Here is a 22657-nt window from a genome sequence, read left to right as displayed (position 1 = left end):
CAGTAAATAAAAATGTCTTCTGGTTTGACCAGTTCGAGACATTAAAGTCTAAGTGTCTTTTAACAGCAAGTGAAGTGACAATAAGAGAATTAAACTTCTGAACTCAGCCACTCGGTTTTATCTAAATTTAAAATAAGTCTGGGAACATCTACTTACAAAAGTAGTTACCTCCACTCTTCCAGCTTAGCCAGGGGAGCGGTGGTATTCGGCTAAGGAACCATTGTGGGTGGTTAAGAAGCCTCCACAGCTAAGCTGGAGTGGGGCCAAGTTATTAATGGAAAAATAGAAGGGAAGGAAATTTTAAATAGAGGAGTTAGCCAAATTGCTGAGAGGAATTCAGGTCTTGCCAAAAGGAAGCTTTCAGAGGAGGGTTACTAGGAACTCAGAGGCAAATAAATGAACCTCTCGACCAAGTGACGGAGGCAAAAAGGAAGGAAAGCAGGAAAGAGATAGCTACTCTGATTAAAGAGATATAAAAAGTGAATGAAGAGACTGTCCACAGGAAACATTCTTTTTTTTTGCCTGTTGAAACAGCTGCATGAAAACCCCAGAAGTCAAGTCAGGCTGTTCTGTTCCTGAGCTGGCAGGTCACAATCAGCTAGTCCATCAGAACCACTGTTCCTGAACTGTGCACCTCTGGTGGTCTACCAGTGAGCTCATTTATCCTGACCTTAGTCACTGCTGAGAGCTGTTTATTAAATGCTTTCTGCCTGCCAGGCACAGTTACTCTTTTGGTCTTTCCAGTGACTATCATCCCATTTGGCACTAAGAATTATGAAGGACTGGGACAGCTTTCTTAAGTGTACCCAGTAAGCAGTAGAGCTGATGAATATGGAAGAAATATACTACATCTCCTTATTGCTTCCTGATAAATGCAAATGCTAGGAGAGGCTCCTGTCCAAGAAGCAAGTCAAATAATTGGCTCAAAGGGGCAACAACTCAGATCTCATTAAACTCTACCCTAGTCAATGTTAGCCCATCAGCCCAGCTCTTGACCAGGCAGCTGCCTAGCCTTCGATTAACTTCAACTCAGACCTGATTTGGTTCCGAGATGTGGTCATCTCCAAAGAGTTCACCCACTCACAACTTCTGGACCAAGTCGCCCCCCTAAGCTAAGTAGGATTTAAACTCTGATGTGCATAATCCCCTGAGCTCTGTATTTTCAACACACCTGGGATTTGTCAGGTCTCACCATCTGGAATTCTGATCCAGAGGGACCAAGGTGGAACCTGAAGATATATGATTTAAACAATATCCCAAGGTGATTCTCAACATAGAGGAATTATTGGATAGGAGTTAAAAGAATATATTCTGACTGGTGTATTCAGCCCCAGATGAAACCAGAAGTGTCATTTTTTTCTTTTTTTTCCCCAGAAATACCATTTTTCTATGGAAGCAGACAAATCACTCCTCATGCCTGCTTGCATTAGAAGATATTTTACAGATATGGTGTGGGGAAGAAAAGAAAAAGAAAAAAGGAAAGAAAAAGAAAAAAAAACAATTTTTTAAATTTATTTAGAGTTTGAGTCTCCTTACACAGCCCAGGCTGGCCTCAAACTTGTAATCCTCCTGCCTCAGCCTCCCAAGTAGCTGGGATTACAGGCATGTGCCCCCACAACTAGTTGGAGAAACCATTTTAATATTTCTACTTCAGTTTTAATTTAGTATTAAAAAAATCCTAAACGAGGTGTTTCATGTGCCACATATCACATGCTAAATGACTTGTTTTGGGTCACAATAACAACACATGCTCAATGAATAAAACTTCTAAAAACAGAAAGTCCCAAAGGAAATTGTGCTATTTCAGCCATCTTCTATCTTCAGCTGCCCAAGAAGGAAAGAAACCAAAGTTCGGTTTGGTTCATGTTTGTTATTTGCATGGAAGTCTAAATGAATACTAAGCGTGGGCCCCTGTGGAGGCTTCAGTAGATGTTTCCTTTACAATAAAACTTTCACTGTCTGGAGGAGTAACTTTTTATCAAACACTTAAGAGTGACCTCAAGAAGAACAATCTAGTCAGACAGATTTAGGTTTCAGTATCAGCTCCGACATTTTCTAGTTCTATGACCTTGGGAATGCCCTAGAATCTCTGAGTCTTCATTTCCTCATCTGTAAAAATGGGGGTGACAGTAACTGACCCCTAGAGTTGAGGTTAGGTGGATAGTACATGTGCAGTACCTATTGCATAGTTAGCACTTGATGGGAGTTGGCTACTAACATCATCATAATCATAGTTAAAAGGCAGAAGGGAAGGGAGGGATAAGAGGTCACCTAGGCAGACTTATACCTGGCACAATGTGACCTAGAAGAAAAAAGTATAGAGAACGATAAGCCAGGAAACATGGGCACCTAGCATTGTGTGCAATGATAGAGACATAAATCTTGATCTGCTGCAAATGAACTTATCAAAGTCCATTTGGTATTGTTTCTAAGAAAAACAGAGAAAAATGCTTTCTGTGATACTCAGTGTGGCAGTGTGGGCCTGGAGTATTGTAATGGAGTCAATGACAGGTGAAAGTCAGTCCTCACAGCTAGTCCTGACTCAAATGCTCCAGGTGCAAATACAAGGAAGTACATTCCTGAAGAGCATATTCCTAAACACGCGTAAGGTGCTGGCGAGTTCAGCAGAATGAACAGTGACACATCACTGTCTCAACTCCTTATTGACAGTGTGGTAGAAAGATTTCTTCCTGTGTTATGTGAGGAACAGATTCAGAGAAGCAAAGTGCTAGGTTATACAGGTAGAAATGAAAAAGTGGGTTTCAAACCCACATCTGCCCTAGACTGTTTTCCAGCATATATCCCGATCCTGTGCTAATATCGCCTCTGCTTCATACTTTGTGATGCTACTTGAATTGTGGCATCTGAACATCTGGGGGTTTAGAAGTGAGACAGGGAAGGAGAAGGTAGGTAGACCCCACCTCAGGCCCCACTGGGTGAGGCCAGACTGCCAGGCTTACCGGACACAGCAAGTCCTCTTTGGAAAATTTCATACACTGTCTTGGCATCTGGGAAGTAATAGTGCATCAGCTCATTGTTCTTCTGGTAAGTACACTTCCGTGCTCCTCCCTAGGACACAAGACTGAATTTAGGCCAAGTCCAAGTCTCTACTCATTCTAAAACCGTAATGACTTAAATTGAAGAGAATGTAAATGCTGACTTTTGAGGTCACAGGAATGTTCTCTTTACCATTCAATGTTTTTATAATCTAAAAAAATTGTCACAATTATGTTTTGGTGACCCCTTGGCATGTATGTGAATAGAGGAGCAATTATACACATAGTTTTGCATCTTTAAAAAAAAATCATGTCAAGTTTCAACATGTACTAAATGCATACTATGTGTTCCAGGCATTACACAAACACTGGAGATGGGAGTTAAGACAAAATAGTTTCCCTTGATCGCCTCGTAAACAAGGGTTTAGGGGATGTGATTGGGTAAGAAGGACAAAACAAGCAAATGTAATACTGGAATGTACATGCTGTAATGAAAACAAACACAATTTGGGAAACAAGCAAACAATTCTGCATGAAGCAGAAAGGTTACAAAAAAAAATGATATTATGGAGACTTTGAAAATAACTAGACATGTACCAATCACATGTGGTTTGAATAAGGCAAAGGAGAGAAAAAGGAAAGATAAATCAGAGTGAAATATCACTGGAACAAAGACATCAGGGCAAAAAAATCAGAGGCTGGTGAGCAGCTAGAGAACATGGTACTGGAGAAAAAGGGAGCAGAGAGGGACCCATCTAGAGATACCAGATGGAACTACAGGATCAGGGCTGTTGCGTGTGTGGGTGTGCATGTGGGAACAGATGTGCAGACCTGATTGACTGCAGCATCAAAAAAAAAAAAAAAAAAAAAAAAAGGTTGAAGTCAGAACTAGAAAGTCAGAGGCAGGTATCACAGTCTTTAGGGGCATTTTCAAGTCATCGCAGAGGAGATGTTTTCTCAGCTATGAGGATTTAGAGACAGGATTGTCAGATTTCAATCTGTGGGCTGAATCTTGCCTGCCATTTGCTTTTATAAATAAAGCTTTATTGGAATGCAGTCAAGTTCATTCACTTACATATTGTCTGACACTTTCACTCTATAACTGCAGCATTAAGTAGTTGTGACAGAGGCAATATATCCTGGCCCTTACAGAATGTTTGCCAACCCCTGCTTTAGAGGAATCAAGAGATGCTGAGAAGGAGACCCTAGGAAGAGGAGAGGAAAGAACCTAAGTGGCAAAGGAAGACTTCCTTGGAAAACAGCTCCTTGAAGGGTATTATAGAAGGTAAGGAGGAGGAGTTGGAAGGAAGAAGCCTCAAGTAAATTGAGAGGAAGGATAAAAGAGGAGTCATTGACTTTGGAAGGTAGGCCATGAAGACCCAGAGCACTTCAGAGGAGACAAGAGTGATAAAAGGTCAGACTGGGGACAGGTGAACTTCAGAAGAAGAAATCAGCAGACTGTTCCTAAAGTGCTCTGGTGGGAAAGGGAAGGGTTGAGGGAAGAGGGCGGCCCGAAGCAGCAGGGTAGGAAGATGGCAATGAAGACACTGAAGGTGGAAATGTACCAGAAGATGGGGGTGGGGAGTGACGGGGCCTTGAAGTAAGATTCCTGAGTGGATGAAAGAAGGCTGTCAAAAGAACAGAAGGAGTTAGTTTTTAAAGGAACAGGAATGCTTTTTTTCTCTGGAGAGGGTATATGATGAAAACAGATGATGCTATTCATGGAGGCAGAAAGCAGAAAAGATGAAGAAACTATCCTTGAAGCTTTCAATATGCTCAGAGGTATAGTAGAAAGCCAGGTATCTTATCGCAAGCCCTGGGGAAGGAGCCCAGTTTAACTTGTGCCAGTGTTAAGAAGAATGAATATTAACTCAAAGTTGGAATGAAACTCCAGGAAATGACTTCTTTGCCATTCTTAGTCATTTCTGTGAAAATGTTCTTCAGCTCCATCATCTGCACCAATGGCTAGCAAACTTTTTCTTTATAGCTAGATAATGAAAAGGTAGCCTTAGTGGAATATATATCATCTGTCCTTTTTGTTTGTTTGTTTACTTATCCTTTTAAACATGTGAAAAATATTCTTAGATTGCCAGTTTCACAAAAAAGGTCGATTTTGCCTGAGAGCTATATTTTGCCAGCCTTTGATCTAGTTTGCCAGCTTTTGCTCTAGATGACCAGTCTCCTACAATCAAGCTGTGGTTTCATTTTGTTTCTAAAGGAAATGTGCTAGTAATAGAAATTTAAATTCGTAGATTTTCTGTTGATCAGTAAACACTTCACTTTCCCAAGCTACATCTAATATCTGCCCCTTTTCTGAGCGATCCCCAGATTTTGAATTGCAGTTTGTGCTCGATTAACGTTGACAAACTATAAAGATGACTGGAAAATTACCTCGATTCCCACAGACTGATTATCCAAGTCAATGACAGGTAAGACTGGCTGGGGTCTGTTGATCAGCCACAGGAAGATGGCAGCTCCGAACGTCAGGAGGCAGATCAGTGCCGGGGTTGGCAGTGGGGAAAACAAGAAATTAAAGATAAAAAGCATCTTCGTGAATAGCAGCAGGAAATTCAGACCTTAAAAAAATAAAACAGAGTGAGAAAGAAAAAGTTAGAGGAAGTGGCAGTGCATTTTTTTATTCAATGGTTCTGTTAAAAGAAGTGTGCACACACACACACATGCACACGCACGCACACACACACACACACACTCAAATTCTCCAAATAGAGCTGGATCTCTCTAGTGGCTTTGCTTCCACTATTTACCTTAGCAATGTTGGAAAGACTAGAGTGCGTTCTCCACCCTGGCCACTTGACTGTCCTGGCACAAGGCAGAAAGGATCAAAGGAAACCAGTTAATCATTTCCCAGGCAATTTTGAGAAATGACTGCCCTTTTGTTTTGGCCCACAGAGCCCAGAGAAGGCCGGCTGGACCCAACATAAGCTGGTAAAGGAGGGTGCGCCAGACAGCTTTCCCAGCCCAGACCAACCGAGGGTCAGAAGGACTCTTCCGGTTGGATTTCCCTCATATAAACCAAACAGAAGAGCAGAGCTCTGGAGAGGAGACGTCACAGGTTTTAGAAATAAATCATTTTGCACTAAGGACATTTCCTGCTGGCCAGATATGCTTTGCTCATTGCTTTCTTTTTTTGAGCATCAGGAAGTTCTCTGAGATCAACAGCATTACAACCGGCTATGGCCAATACCCTGTGCCCTGGGGAGCCCAGAGGAATCGGTTTTCCTTGAGGCAGGCATTAGCCAGGTACACAGAAAGGGTGCTGGAAAATGGACTCAATGCCTGGCAAGCACTGAAGATTTAGAACAGGAACAGAGCTCAAGGAACTAAATCAACAGAAGCTTCCCCAACCCAACCTGTAGTTTCCAGTCCGTTCAATTTCAAACCATTCTAATAGGAAGAACTAACTTTGGGACAGGTCCTAGGAATATTTCCCTGCTGAAGGCATCTTTTCCAGCTGTCGCCTCATTACTTCCAGTCCTCGTTAGAATAATCATAGCAGCAAATGAGAGCCAACTGTGTCAGGGACTGGGCTGGGGCTTTTGCATGGTTCAGTTAATTTAGTTCAGTCAATGTTGTATTTCACAGAAGAAAAAATGGAAGCTCCCAAGGGGTAAAGTGACTTGTCCAAATTCACACACTATTTCCTATTGCTGTTTCTCTTTCAAAATCTATACGATTACAATCTAATTTTTCAAATAGATTCTAATCCCAGTGTTCAAGGAGTCTGAATTTGGCACCTTACAGATGACAGCAAATGAAGTTCAGAATTTGCATTCTTCAAGTTCTCTGCAACGCTTGGTGGAACAATATTTCAGAGAAGAGGCCAAACATTCCTACTCAAAAATCAAAGAAGCAAAACAAGCCCAATAAAAAGTTTTATCAGATCAAGATTATAACTACCCTTAGAGCTTTGGGAAAGCTGCCACTAGCTGGCATCTGGAAACTTCTCAGTTAAGGGGAACACGTAACTCTGGTCTAAGAAAGCCTAATAAGGTATAGAAATTTTGCAGGGCAGGAATTTTTCTGCCCCTTGATCGGTTATTTCCTGACTTAGGGGTAGTCCTTTTCTATTTTGTGAAGGAAACCTGAACTTCCCGGGACTGGGATGATAATCCCCCACTCCTCGTTTCCTTTCACATTGGGTTTAGGGGAAGAAAAAGTCGCAAAACAAAAGCCAGGCCTCACAGGTGCTGGGTACATAACAACAAGGGTGCTATTGTGACGACCTGGCAGGATTTTGACAGCTGGGATTTTTGGAGCCCCAAGGTACCTGGACTTGTAGGGTGGAGTGGCACTCCAGGAGGCAAAGCATTCAAGAGCCAGCATACAGGACACCATTTTTAGGGCAGCCACTCCAACCCGGGAAGGGAGATAGCTCTAGGGAAAATCGTGACATTGGCAGAGTGAGAGGCAGTGCCAAAGGAGAGAAGTCTGCTCTGTGCTCGGTCCCAGATCTCTCCCCACAGGCCGGGACAATGCCACCAGCCTGGCAAGATCTTATCATCTAGGCTTCTCCCCTAGGCCTCTGTCCCACCTGCAAATTAAGAGATCCTTACCTGTACCCCCCTTCTCGGCTATGGGAAAAAGCTGTGGCACCAGGGACTTCTGCCCTCTCCTCCAGATGGCAGAATTACATTTTAACAGGGGACTTTACAAGGTCTTCAAAGTAGCTTCTAAAAAGGTGAAGCTTTTGTTCAGTGATGGTGGTGGTGGAGGTGGAGGTGAGAGGGGAGGAGGAAGGGCCAACAACCTGCCAGATAACCCAGTGGGATAAAAGGGACAGAGAATCCTTGACTGGTCTCAAGGGGGCACCTGCTGTCAATCCCAGCTGATTGTTACCACATAGTCATGTGGGCCAAGGTCACCACATTGTCAGTTTTTCCTCCCTACATAACCCAGAGGACTGAATATTGTAAAACCCAATTGTAACATTGTGGCAAGTTTTAAGAGACAGGAGATAAATAAGAACACATCTTCCTGTTTAATTTGGACCATGGTCTGTCAATTCTTGACTGCTCCTTTTAGACAGATTTTGGTCCTATCGGTCACAGATGGAGCGAGACTGACCCCTGCATTACAAATGAAGGAGAGATTTACAGGCTTCAAGCCCACAGTTTCAGGAGAATGAAAGGGATTTGCCTACATCTACCTGGAAAGAATTTTATTTGCAGAAGATACTGAAGGATGTATTTATTTACCAACTGTGATAGCTAACTCAGTTTCCTATTGCTGACCAGGTATCCAATTTGAGTAGGAGATGCACATTCTTAAAAATTGAGATAAAATCCATGCATTAGAATTAACCAGTGTTAAGTAAATTTTGAAGTATTTACTGCATTCATAATATATTTGTTTTTTGAAGAAATAAATGTTCACTTGAAGTCTTTGCCTTCTTTAAAATAGTGTTGTTTGTCTTTGTGTTGTGATTTGTGAGATTCCTTTCTATACCCTGGATACTAGAACCTTATCAGAATATTGCAATATTCTTTCCCTTTCTGTGGTTGTCCTTCCCCCTTTTTAACATACAATGCGCACACACACACACTTTTAACTTTATGACGTTAGCACTAGAGAGGATTTTCAACCACATGTGACTGTCAGTGTTTAGATGGGAGAAAGTAAGGGCCTGAGAACAGATGGGATCCGCAGGACACAACATTGGTGGATGGGGACACCCTGATAGTATTTTCTGACCTTTAGAATCTGGGAACACTCCCGGATGGGCTCACATAAATGTGGAGGGAAAGCTACCCCCCTCTTGTCATGTGTCCTCCGTGACTCAAATTACAATTCTGGTTCTATTGCTCCAGGGAACCTCTACAAGAAATTGGTGAGATGGCATTTCCTCTTCCCTTTACTGTCACTCTTCATTGGGGAAAAAATATGGGGAAGGGAGAAATGTGATTGTGGGAAAGAAAAGAGGAAAGAGTTCTGTCTTGTTGTGTCTGGGGGTTCCTACATGTACATGGCTGAGTGAGCACAATTCACACTAGGATGGTCCCGAGTGCTGAGCTCTCTTTGCCTTTTGATGTGTTGCTAGCAACACATGCCTTTGTCCCTTAGCTCAGGAGTTTTATCGGGGCCTTCTCTGTGGCACGGACAACCATCGCCACAGTGATTCATTTCCTGGCTCCTAGCACGTTTTATTTCCAAGCCAGCTAAAGAATACCTTCCACCTTCACACTTCCCTACAAGTTTCCAGGATCAGTTTTGCCATCTAGGTTCTGAGCATCCCCTATTCAGCTTTGGATTTTGCTCCTTTGTGAATTTGGGGAAGCATTCTTTTCATTAAGTTTCATTTTCTTTGAAAATTTTCCTTAAAGGTCCTTTTTATTCTTCTATTCAAGTTTTTGGTCAACTCTGTTTATTGCTATGAATTATTCAGACTATCCCTATAGGCTAAAAATAAATCTCTTTTGATAACTCAGTTCTTTTAATACTCCTTGGTATTAATCCAGAAGAACTAAAATCAGCATACTGTAGTGATACATGCATACAAATGTTTGTAGCAGTATGATTCACAAAAGCTAAATTATGGAACCAGCCCAGGTACCTGTCAACAGATGTATGGATAAAGAATATGTGGTATATAAACATAGTACACTTTCATTCAACCATAAAGAAGAATGAAACGATGGCATTTGCTGGCAAATGAATGAACTAGAGACGATCATGTTAATTAATGGGGAAGGAGGAGGGAGGGAAAAGGGAGGAACAGTGGAATGAAATTTGCCATATTTTGCTATGTACGTGTATGAATATACCACAGTGGATTCTACCTATATATATATCTATAAAGCACCAATTTTAAAAAATGGCAATAGAAAGAAGACAAGTAAAATATGGGAAGGGGGTCAGGGAGACGGGGGGAGAGGGCATCAGGGAGATGGAGAAGAGGAGGGAAAGAGGAAGTAGTGGGCACTGAAATGGAGCATATTCTATTCCATGCATGTATGATTATGCAAAAATGAACCCCACTCTTATGAATAAATATAATGCACTCATGAAAAAAATAGATGGTATTTTTGCTATAGGTGTTCTACTCAGAGACTCACTTCAGAGTTTGTATTTTCTCATCTCTTTGCCTGGAACACTGTTCCCCAGACCTGATGTGGTTGTGAGTTCTTATAGGATGAGGTCTCACCTGAAACATCACTTCCTCAGAGGCTGACTCTTGGCTCACCCTATCAGTGCTGCCCTTTCCTCCTCAATCGGTATCACAGATCTGACTTTCTCTTCTCCATGACATTATTCACTGAAATAGTCCTGGTCCTGTATCATCCACCATCCCTACTGAACTGAGGTTCTAATTGAAACAGTGATTTTTGTTTGTGTGTTTACATTGCCCCCTGCCCTGCTTTTTTTTTTTTTTTTTTTTTTTTTTGTGGTACTGTGGACTGAACCCCAGGAGCAGTTAACCACAGAGCCACAAACCCAACCTCACCTTTTAAATTTTTTTATGTCAAAACAGGGTCTCTCTCTGTTTCCCAGGCTATTCTCAAACTTAGAATCGTCCTGCCTCAGTCTTCCCAGTTGGTGGGATCAGAGGTGGATGCCACCATGCTGTGTAGACTATCTGTTCTAAAATACTCGTGTTAAGCACATTTTACCTCACCCACAAACCCCCAAATCTTAACCCATCAAAAGTCTGGGGCTCAGTGGTAGAGCACATGAACCCTGGGTTTGATTCCAAGCACCACACACACACAAAAAGTCACTGACCAATCTTGAGATGGGTCCTTCCAAGTCAATAGTTTGGCAAGGTATTGAATTAGGAATGCAGATATTGAAAAGAATGTGTTTCTGATACACATCAAAGACCACTCAGGATGAAACTTCCTCCCCAGACTTGGAGGAATCAAAATGAAGTTATTTGCATTGTTAAATAGGTTGAAAGTCTAATCAAGAAATAAATCATTCTGTTGCTCTGGGCTTCTAGAATTCTAAAGGCAATAAGGCAAATTGTCTTTGTTTTAGGTCTGGAAAGCTAATTATTTTCTATGCAATTATGATAAATAAATTGTAATTATAAGAATTTTTAAAAATCTGCCTTCTGGAAAGTAGCATAGGCTCAGTGGATTTAATTGGTTTCTTTACTTTCTTGCATGTGTGGGTTCATCCTGTGGTGACAGAAAGATCATCCAAAGGGAGACAAGAGTCCCCGAGTACTCACACCCTGTGACTTAATGCATTCTTCCACACTAGGTGTTATTTTAGGAGTCTGCATGTGGAAGTTTGGATCTCTTGGCTGGGCTTTACATTTCTAACCCATTGGTTGCTCCATTGTTATTTTCCTTAAAGTCCTGCCACCCTCACTTTGGGCCTACATCAGCCATGTAGTTTGTATTTTTGAACAAAGGGATGGCAAAAGGTCAACAGAAGGTTACAGGCCAACAGCATCCCGAGAATACCTGGAAGGACCTGATAACCTTGTCCTTCGTGTGCAATGAAGGTGAGCCAGGTACATGTTCTGTTGCAAGATCCTTCACCTAGTTTCCTCAGAGCTTAGGGACCAAGGGATTTTTCTGTAAACCATTTCTTAACACCAGCTTACTTTCCTGTATCACAAGTAGTTGTCTTCCACCAGGGAAGTAAAGGTTAACATGATTTCAGACAGTAATCCTTTTTCACAAAACTAAGTCAGAGAAAGTCTACTAAGGATTTCTTTCTTATTCCCAAAGAAGAAGAATCAGAGATACCCAAGCTATTTAAAAGCATTCAAAGATTGAACAGTTCAACATTCAGTTAGAGCTGAGATGAAAATTTGTGGGCACATATTCCAACTCAAATGTAAAATGAAACAACAACAACAGAATAACTGATAGGAGAAATTCTGAAAACCCCCGGAAGGAAATAAGAGGCAATTAGCATTGTTTTTATAATGACTGAGATAATTTAGTAAGGTGGCCAGGTGCCAAAATTAGTACCCAGGAAGTCAAGAGCTTTCCTCTATTTCACACAAATAACTCATTTGAAAATCATGAAAAAGATGCTATTCATTAGCATATATAAGAATAAATGTATAAAACCTATATTTAAAAAACTTGAGGTTTGAAGCAACTGTTAGAAGGCTTGAAAAATGGAAGGACATACCCAAAATAGTCATGTTCCATCTCCTATACACTTAATGTAGCTCTAACACCAATAGGATTTTCTTGGGAACAAAAAAAATTAAGTCTGATATTCACCAAGAAAAATGAAACAAAGAGAATCAAAACAATTCTGAAAAATAGTAGAAATTGGAAGGTAGCAAATGGGCAAACATGATCTGATTTGAATATTCACTATGTGGAAATGTTCTATTAGTCATGAATAGATAAATCTATTTAGCAAAATAATCCTGAAGTACACCCAGTAGATATTATTATCATACACCAAATTACATTTTAGATAAAATTCCCTTACAATAAATGTATTGAGATAACTGGCCAATCATTCAGAGAGAGAATAAATAAAAATGATTTTAGTCTTAACTTCTGCAACACACATAAGTGGGAGGTGGATCAAAGACTTAAATATAAAACAACAAAAACTGTAAAAATATTTGGGGGCAAAAAAACTGACAGAAAAAATTTTTTTTCATAATGTTGTTATGGGGAAGATTTTAAGATAGACATAAAACCTAAAATCTAGAAGTGGAAATTTTGGCAAGTTTGACTACTGAATAATTTTTAAAAATTTGCCTTGCAGAAAAGGTTCCAGATACAAGGATAAAAGATGAACTGGGGAAAGTACCAAATATTCCAGACAGGCAAAATGCTAATTTCCTTAATAAGGAATGCTTATTAGATGTCAATTAAAACAAAACATAATCCAATAAAACAAAGGCAGAAAGTTTAGACAGAAAGTTCACAGGAAAACAAATCAGCTACTTAAAATTAGGGAAAGACATTCAACTTTGCTTTCCAGTTTTTAAAAATGTAAATTTAAATGAAATGCCTTTACCCTACCCCTTGGATTAGCGGAGATTAAACAGTGCAACATTAACGGTGGAATAGTAAATGTGCTGCAGTCACTTAGAGATGTGCCCGTTGTCCCTTTACTACAATTAAGAATGCATGCCCTATGACATAATGAGTCTACCATCAATTCATCCTGTAGAAAGACATCAGCTCTATAAAATCCATCACATGTCATACATAAAGTACTATTAAGGATGTAGGCTCTTGAGTCAGAGTACTTGGGCTCAAACCCTGCTTGACCATCTTATTTGTGACCAGAGGCAAATATCCTAATCTCTGTGTGGTTTCTCATCTGCAAATTGACCCTAATAAAATCCTCCTCATAAAGCTGTCATTGTGACTTAAGGAACACTTGAATGGGTGAAGTGCTTAGAACTACACCTGCTAGCTGGTCTCAAGTCTTAGCTATGACATTTGTCATCATTAAAGCTATAGGATTGTTGGGAATGCAAGAGCCTGGGAAAGACTGCCTGTAGGTGGGGAACCAAATAGACTGTAGCACTTCTACATAATGGAAGTCTTGGCAGGCAAATGGATTTATATATACTGATAGAAGAAGAGTACAGGATCTATTGCCAAGTAGGAAGGAAAAGCAACTGTACACAGTTATGCTTCTGATTATGATGAATTATGAATGCATTTGTGTTTCTGAAAGGTTAATCCTCATGGGAAAAGACAGAAAGAAGATGAGAAATTTGGAATGTAATTTCAAGAAAGTTTTGGGTATTCAATCAAAAGATGTAAAAGGGCTTGACTGGGTATCAGGCATCATTCCTGATGCCTAGAATGCAGCAGTGAGAAGTCAGCCTGCATGGGATTATCTTCTCTGGAGAAGACTGACAACAAGCTTGAACTTGAATTTCATTATTTGAGAATTATGGAACAGCAGCAATAAGATAGAGTAAGGGGACTGGGGACATAGCAGGCGGGTGAGCTTTAATTAGGGAGGTACAAGAAGGTCTTATTGGAAAAGTAACCCTGAGTGTATGTATTGCTTAACCTGAAATGCGTTTTGTTTACCAACCCATAATAAGTTCAACTCCATATTATCCCACCTCTGACTCAGGCAGGTCACTTAAAAAGTTCCACCACCTTGATTGGGGCATTAGATGTGAATACACCTGGCTTTGTTTCTACAAGCACAGCTCTCCCATGACCCCAAACACAATCCACATTCAGCCTTTGCAAGGGCTCAAGCTGTTGTGTAAAATGCATCCCTGCCTCAGCAATCCAGCCTGAGGCAGCAGCTCTGGCGGTGGAACACTTTTTCATTCATTTTTCTAGTAGATAAGAAACCAAAGCAAAGGTGAAGTTTGAGTCATAGGGCCAAAGGGGCCCTGAATATGCATCTTTCGACATTAACTCCAGGTAGTTGAGAAGTGAAGCTGGGTAAGGTCCTGACTTTTGAACCTGTAGACTGCACCTTCCCAACCACTCACCAGTGCCTGGGCACTCAGGCCACCACCACATGTTAGCCAGGTGATCAGACACAGGTTTGCTCTCTTCATCCCGGTCCCTGGTTCCCAGCCTTCTCTGAAGCACACAGCATGATAGAACTGGCAGATAAGAAAATGGTCTCCTTGTTGTTTCCATGAAGACTTGACTTGCAGTCAGAGCAAGGAGAGGCACTTCCAAAGGGAGCCCAGCTAAAACCCTAGTGGGTAGCTGAGCAGTAATTTCCCTACCGTGGAAAACTTCACTGTGATTGTTTAAATAGTTAAAAGGAAAATTAAAAAGCTAAGTAATGAACCTCCCCCATCTCTCTCTTCCAGTCAATTGCTAGGCTGTGCCCAACAGCTTAATTTGTAAGGCAGTGACAGAGAAAGGGTGAGATTTAGGTTTGGGATGGTTTCCTGGCTGCAAGTAAGCACCCATAATGAATCATGCAGGGCCTCCAGGCACAGCCTTGGGTGGTATCTTTACTGCCAAGTTGCACAGGAAAAGCTACAGGAACTAGTGCGCAGGAGGGTTGTGAAGATGGAGCCAGATGAGATCTTCCTCGGGTCTGGGTCTCAGCGAGCCTTCCTGTGATTCAGTGGACATCTCTGAGACAGCAGGCCTCCCTGTGCTGTGAACACTGGCGGGAGGGTGTCCTAGCCTCTGGGTTCCCACACATCCAGCATGAAGCCCAAGGTACAGTGGGAACCCATGGGTACTGCGTCACCTCCCTTTGCTTACCATTGGCAGAAGTTCAGAGAAAGGCAACCAGGGAGGGGAGCATGTTGAAGGAAACCGGTTGCAGAGCTCAAGCCCACAAGGAACACCATGTGCTCCTACACTCGGAGGGACACTGTCAGCCGAATCTCCTTCAGGAATGCCACAGACGGGGGCTTCACACCAGCAGGGGCTACACTAATGCCCGACCTGAGTGGGGCTGAGGCTCACTCACAATGCATGCACTTGGGCATGAGAGCACCTACTATGTGCCAGGTATCATGTGCAGCTTGGAGAAAGCACACTTGGAGTTCTTAGTCTCAAAGGAGATAATGCCAATTCGCAGGGAGACAAGTGTTCTGTGGGCTGTAGCTCGGTTTGGCAGTCCTTGGTAGACTGGAGAAATACGCATGTGATGAGGGCTGTGTGCCTTCTGCACTTTCAATTTACTTGTGCAACAAGGCAAACAAAGATCCTGGACCTGTGTGTCCAATACTGTGCCACACGTTGATGGACAGACACTTAGATAAACAGCTCCTGACCTCTCAGGGCTTCTGGATCTCTCTTAATAGGAAATAGACTTCCAGAATGAGTCATTGTGTGGGATGAACATGTGAGTTTGAAGAAGGGAGAGGTCAGTGTAGTTGGGAATAGAGTAAAATGGCTGTATGGAAGGCTAAAACCTCAAGGACGTGGGATCCTCCATCTCCTGGTTTTATGGCCAACAGTCTCTTTTCCAGGGACAGTCAAAGATGATGATCACACCCATGAAGCCAACTCTGATTCCAACCAGCATCACTGTCACCAAATCATCTTTTCCAACTGTTGTCTGTCTGATCCACCTTCGTGGAGAGACCAGTGGTCACATTCAGTTGGTTGAACCTAGGTGGACGGGAAGGGAAACACCCAGATGTGGCTAGAAGCATGAATGGAGGAAAAGTGGAACATATAGTGAAGAATTATTTCTAATGGAGGTGACGGGGTCCATTGTCAGTTGAAAGGCGGGGGGAAGAAGGATGGATGAATGAGACAGTATCTGGGGCCTGGTGGATCACTGTACCCTGGAGTAAGTTTGAGTTGCAAACACCAAGACACTGGAGGGAGCCAGGCTGAGTGGTATTTACTAAACCACCCCTTGTTAAGTCAGATACCCAGGGTCTCTCAACTCAGTCCATTAGCATAGTGGTGGAGCCACCCATAGGGTGGTGGCCGGAAGTGACAAATCCCTCTGGCCTCCAGGTTGATACAGCCAACCTTGATCCATCACTGTGCTTCACACCAACCGCAGTCCAACAGCCCCACCCTGAGGAAAACCTTGTCAAGGTGAACACCCACAAAGGGCATCCCAGCCCTCTTGCTGACCAAGCAGATTATGAGAGAACTAAGCTAAGGAGATGCAGTATCACAAGGCCCCTGAATGTGATAAGAGGGTCTGTAAAACGATAGGCTGGACAAAGGGCTAGGTCCCCGTCAACTCTGCCAGGGTAAAGACTGGGTGATGCAAGAGGTTGTAAAAGAGGCCCTTCCACCTCGATTCTCCACAGAATCAGTCCAAATGCTACTTGGGCCAGACCAGTGGTCAAGAATCACCACTCAAAGTATAAGCAGCGAGGTGTAGATACTAGAGCAGTAGCCCTACCACTTACCAGGTGTGTGAACCTGGGGATAGTTACTTGATGTCACCAAGTGTCAGGGTCCCTCAATGGTACACAGAGAGGGTATGGTGTGTGTAGTGTCTGGTAACCTGGCACATCGTCAGGCACATGGTAGGTCCTCAGTAAAGAATAGCTTTCTTTTTCCTCTTCCATTTACCTCAACTGTCTAGTCCTTGTCAACTTCAGATATTCTGTATGGAGATGTTCCAGAAGTTAAGAGATGAGCATGGTCTTCACTTAAATGCAAAGGTCTAAACAACTCCTCGTTCTATTTAAACAGAACTCTTCTAGCTGCAGGAGCCATGGCCTATCTGAGTCACCCTTCCTCCCTTTACTGCATCCTACCAGAAGCCACTCACAACCCCCTAGCTCTTAGAGAAGACCAAGAGAGCTACAGCCAGCTCCACCACCAGGGTTGACACCATGGCCTGTGAGAGCTGTTCATGGACTGTCTGTCCTTCCAAACTCCGAAAACTCATTTATTCAACCATCAGGAATGAGAATCCAGGAAGAGCCAGGCCCTATACCAGGAGGAAGAGTAAATGAGAGAGTCCATTTCTGATGATGGGATGTGAGGTTATGGAAGGCAGAAACAGACCTAGATGCATTTGCAGTGGAATGTCCTGAGAGCCCCGATGGCTGACTGAGCTCCGGGTGGCTGGGGCCAGCCTTGCTGATCAGGGTACGGCCAGGGCAAGCGTCATCTCTGGCTGCACCAACTTCTGCTGGCCAGGCCTATGAGACAGCCAGGGCAGGCAGGCATTGCACACTGGGGTTTCAAAAAATTGCCAAGTCCTTGTTTGGGAACTCACCTGCCCAGAGGTGGGAGTGTTTTCTTCCTCCCTCCCTCCATTTTTTTCTTCCTTCCTTCCTTCCTTCCTTCCTTCCTTCCTAATTCACATAACAAAAAAATGAACCATTTTAAGGTGAACAATTCAGTGGATTTAGCACATTCACAGTGTTGGGCAACCACCACCACATCTAGTTCCACAGTATCTTCAGCACCCCAAAAGGATACTCTGTACCAATAAGTGGTCACTCTCCATTCCTCCCTCCCTGCCCACCAGCAACCAACAGTCTACTTTCTGTCTCTGTGGATTTAAGGTGGGAGGATTTTAAAAGATTTATTTCTTCCAGTTTCTAATTCTTCAGCCTGTGCACCAAACCAAACTCATCAATAATGGAGGTGCAGATCATCTTTGGAACAAAATGAACCAGGGTGAAAATTTCACATCCAATCGAACCATAGTTTGAGTCTTTATGTCTAAGCCCCATTTGTCTCCTCTATGACAAAGTATCTACTTCACAGAACAGTCTTGAAGATCAGAAGATAAAGACCCCAGAGAACACTAAGTATGGTGCTGCCAATAGAAAATGTTGGAAGAATGGTCAATGTAATATTTGTGTTTCTAAAAAAAAAAAAAAAAGTCAACTTGAAACATTTGACAAATATGTGAATAAATGTGTCCAGATCATCACACATGAAAAGTTTTTTAAAATTTAAAATTGCCAGGAAAATTGAAGGAAGGCTAACCTTGCATGTGAGCGGATAAAGAACATGTTTTAGCATCAGTTTGCCTGTTACAGTTTGATAACTTGCTTGCTATGTGACCTTGGGGAAGTTGCTTCATGTCTCTGAACCGTCTTACTTTTCTAACCATAAAATGGTTAAACAACCCATCTCAAAACATTGTCTTCCTTAAATAAATGTACCTACTATGTGCTAGTACTCCACGGGCTTCATCTTTCCTCTCTTCACCCACAGTTCTTTTTCTTCCTTAACCCCTACCTCCTTGGACCTGTGGCCTCAGGGCATGTGAAGCATTTAGGCAGAATATGCTGTGCTGATATTTGTGTAGGTGCCCTTGCCCCTTGAAAATTAAGATGTAGCTTGGGAGAAAAAAAAAACTCTTTTTGGTAAGGATCTAGTGAAATGCTTGGTTAAAACATTCAGTTTGATTTGGATAGTGTTTCTTTTCCTTTTTAAAATTAATTTGCATGTTTATCTGGGGCCCGCCTTCCCTGAATGCTGCTAGCACCCCCAGCACCAGCATCTCACTACATACCAACTGCTATCTCTATTATCTGCTTGTTCTCTGTGCCAAGCATGGAGTAGGTGAAGACCTACTCCATCTTCACCTCAAACGCCTGTCACTTGGAGGGGACCAGTCCAGAGCGACTCCATGCTAGAATGTGGAGGGAAGAATCGAGCCAAATCGATCATTTCACTTTTATTTTTTAAACTAAATCAAGCTTTTATTTTTTAATTTAATTTCTCATTCTATTTTCTATTTTATTTTATTTACTTTGTAACACTCTGTGATAGAATATGAACCACCTGCAAGTTGGAGTGTCCAGGTTGTTAACCAACAGAGGGTAACTAAGGTCCAACTCTGAAGCCCCTTCCTTATCTCCCTGAAGATCCTTCCAGTTCATCTTAGATCTAACCTGTGGCCCTACCCCTGAAAAGAAATTCAACTTTGTTCATCAGCTTTGACCATAAGAGGGAGTCAAAGGCTGAGGAAAAAGGAGGGTAACCCCAGCCCGGCACAGGGAGACGTGCCCGATGCTCAGGTCCTCTAAAAGAGGTCTGTTATAGGTCACCTTCGCAAGAGGTGCAGGAGGAAGTCTTGTCCATGCCCCTCACTCCTCCTTCCCCTCGCCCCTCCTGATAACAGGGGACTCAAAGGTGGTCCTTGGAGCCCCTGGGGGAGAGCACATGATCTGCACGTGGGACCCAGTCAGCTCTAGAGCCCAAGTTGCTTTGCTGGAGTCGGGGGCCAGGCTGCCTCTGTCACATGCTCACGGGACCCCTTGCTAATGACACCCGCTAGATGTTTCCCTTACCCTGTGTGGGGCCGATCGTCTTGGTGCTTCCAGCGAACAGGGCTTCCTGGCTCCAAGTTCCTCCTGGAACACGAACGAGTCCCTGTCCTCTCTCCTCACCCCTGGTTCCTCCAGGGACAGGGTGGCTTCCGAGCGTCCATGCAGGCAGGCAGCCTGGCTCAGAGCGCCCTGAGGTCTGCCCTGCTCTGAGCTGTCCTGCGTGAGGCCATGGCCGGGCTTTCTAGCGTGCTCGGGACTCACTTCCTGGTTTTTCTTTCACAACTGAAAGTGGAAGCGATCTGACCAGGAGAGAGGAGCCGCCAAAGTTACCCTGGCTCGATTTCAAAGCCTTTAACCCCAGCCCCTAAGGGCTGAAACAAAAGCCAGCTTGCAGCCACGCAATCCACCCTGTCCCCTGTGTGACTGTCTCTCAACCAAGACCTAAAAGCCAAATTAAAACGACTGGAGGTGCCCCCAGACGAGTGTCAGAGAAGCGGAGGTGACGTTGTCCCTGCTAAATTTGCAAGACAGGAAAGTCCAGCCTCAGGGACCTCCACCCTCAGATCTGTCCCGAGACTGTCACCCTCTGCTCCAAATTACCCCTCTCTCCAGACCCCAGAACTGCTGGCCTCTGTCCCCAAAGCTGTTCTCACAAAACCAGCAAAATAAACAAGCAAGGCAAGAATGACTGGGACAGGGAGCAACAAAGTCGACAAGGTTCTTCCTCCTCTGACACATCACTCAGCCTCTTGTACCTTCAAACTGAAGTGAAAAGTGTACTTGGCCACCTCTCACTCCCCAGTATTACCAGGATCTAAAGTGGTCTCATTTGATTTGCTTAAGGCTGCAGCAGCAGAAGCTGCCATCCCCGGATGTGGAAGCAGAAATAATAGGTTCTCGTATCACTTCCCACCCCACCTTACAGACCCCGCAGAAGTAAGTGGTGTTTTCCCAGCCTTGATCCCTCCAGGAAGGCTCACAGGAAGCTCAGTAGGAGCCTGCTCTTCACTAGTGCTAGACTAGGATTTTAATTCTCAACAGAGGGGGTCCTTAAAGCCCCAGATGAAAACACCTATGTGTTATAATCTCAGAGAATATAAGGTAGGCCCCTTGGCCTCCCAGGAACTCCTTTTGGACACGAAAGATGAAGGATAATCTGCTGTATTTCACCTTGGAGGAATGTTTGACCTTGTTTAAATTTTAGGAGCTCCGATTCCTCCAGAAGAGCGCAGTGGACAGGAGAATGAATGTCACTCCTCAGTCACTGATACCACTGGGCTCTTCTCTGGGCCTGTCTTCCTTTACCACCCAGGAACAGCAGAAGAAAAAGCCTTATTTAAAAAAAATTCATCTTTTCCAAAATTGAATGCTCAAGTTCAGAAAGGTCTGTGTTATTCTAAAGTCTAATCAGAACTGTGTTCCTATGCAATCCTATGTACACAGGAGTGATACTCTTGAGATTTCAGAGAGTAGAGAGTTTTGACAATGCACAACAGCTTTATTGTGGAGCAGGTTGCAGAGATAGATTGATGAGGACCAGAGTCCAAGCCACACTACCTCCTGGCTGTGTGGCCCAGGCTGTGCTACCTAATAGCCCAGAGACATTCAGTCCACCTATGAAATGGTGATGGTATTACCTACCTTACAGGCCACCTACCTAACCATCCTGAGGACAGTCCCCTGTGCTTAAGAGAATGACTGCTAAGAGTCCCTTCTCTTTCCCCCTTCCAAATGAGAATCTCTCTAGGGCTGGGGATGTAGCTCAGTTGGTAGAGTGCCTGTCTCACAAGCATAAGACCCTGGGTTCAATCCCCAGCACCGCAAAAAAAACAAAAAAATCCCAAATGAGAATCTCTGACATCAGCAGTTGGGCAAGTGGCCCTTTCTACCCAGAGACAGAAATTTCTGAATGGAAGATCAAGGAAACCCACATCCTGGTTTTGTCTTTTACCTTTAAAGGTTTGATTGTTTTAGTGCACTTAATGGAATTAATGATCTCTTCCAATTCTTTCTGCTGCTAGTTCCGTCGATGTCTCTACTCCTTTCTAATTGATTTTTTCTTTGCCTTCTACACAAATCAGCAGAGGTTATTACTCAACTGAATGTAATTTCACATGATGAAAGAGTCTGACACTGAGAATGGACAAGTCTTCCACCTTCTTCCCCCATATCACCTGCAGCCTCACTGTCTCAGAGACTTAAAACAGAGCAGGTAGGATTGTTCCAGCTTACCTTGTAGGAATACTCTCCCTTCCCAGGTCCGGGAAATGCCCCCACACACAGCTGACTGTCTTGGTTCAGCACCACATTCAGCCGCCCCTTCCCTTTCCACAGCTCCCGGGACTGGGTCACATCTGAAGCCACTGTGTCCTGTCCTGAGAGTGTCCAACAAGCTCCCTGGAACCTTTGAACCTGTTGCAACAGAGGTCCAAAGGTAGAAGTTACCTGTTCAAACACTCATAGTAACTTCTGGCAGAAGTGCAGAATTTGGCAAACGGTTAAAACAAGAGATTGTTATGCAATGGACTTAAGAGGGGAAAAAAAAAAAAAGAAGAAGTAGAAGAAGAAGAGATGAAGAAGACAGCCCTCAGCTCAGGAAGCTAATGTTTTAACAAGACATACCTTTTACAAAGCCCATACTTTTAGGGAAAGAGGAGGATGTGGACAAGGCCTTGTATTTGCTTTTCTGGCACAATCTTTGAGAATGAGATAGGAAGAGGAAGGTCTAGATGACCAGAGGAAAAAATCACTTCTTGAATTTAGGGTAAGAGAACATAGAGAGGCCACTTGAATTGGCTCCAGCTATAGCATTAAGATTCAGTCTGAGCCGAGGTCTGCATTTGGAGATCAGCCTTTTCCTAGAGGGGCCAGCGTCCTCTACAAGATGAGAATATCTCCAAGGCAACCAAATAAGCTGAGTCAGTCTGAAGTGTCTAGTGAAGACAGAGACAAGATTCAGTAGGTCGTGCTGAATCGTGGGCACAGCCCGTATCACCCACGGCCTAGCAAGACACTGGAAGAAGTGGCACAGCTCATCTTCCTCTTT

The 22657-nt window shown here is 43.2% G+C and overlaps 1 protein-coding gene across 5 annotated transcripts in view; it reads right to left on the bottom strand.

The window, feature by feature from the left end:
* Positions 1 to 21998, bottom strand: part of Acsl5 (acyl-CoA synthetase long chain family member 5) — a 41022-nt gene extending 19024 nt beyond the window's left edge. The window contains exons 1-4 of one of the 5 annotated variants that reach the window (XM_047552572.1): positions 19633 to 19867; positions 17598 to 17676; positions 5388 to 5572; positions 2961 to 3069 (exon numbers count right to left, since the gene is read on the bottom strand). In XM_047552572.1, coding sequence (XP_047408528.1) covers positions 2961 to 3069; positions 5388 to 5543 — 265 coding nt within the window. In that variant the 5' untranslated portion in view covers positions 5544 to 5572; positions 17598 to 17676; positions 19633 to 19867. Of the gene's footprint in view, positions 1 to 2960; positions 3070 to 5387; positions 5573 to 5761; positions 5912 to 17597; positions 17677 to 19632; positions 20053 to 21843 lie in introns of those variants that run through there. The other 4 variants (XM_047552573.1, XM_047552571.1, XM_047552569.1 and 1 more) reach the window with 4 other exon arrangements.
* Between the last annotated feature and the right edge of the window lie 659 nt (positions 21999 to 22657).

This window comes from Sciurus carolinensis, chromosome 5, assembly GCF_902686445.1.
Source record: "Sciurus carolinensis chromosome 5, mSciCar1.2, whole genome shotgun sequence".
Taxonomy (NCBI): Eukaryota; Metazoa; Chordata; class Mammalia; order Rodentia; family Sciuridae; genus Sciurus; species Sciurus carolinensis.
Note: the sequence above shows the minus strand (reverse complement) of the source record. Positions and strands in the feature narration are given on the sequence as shown.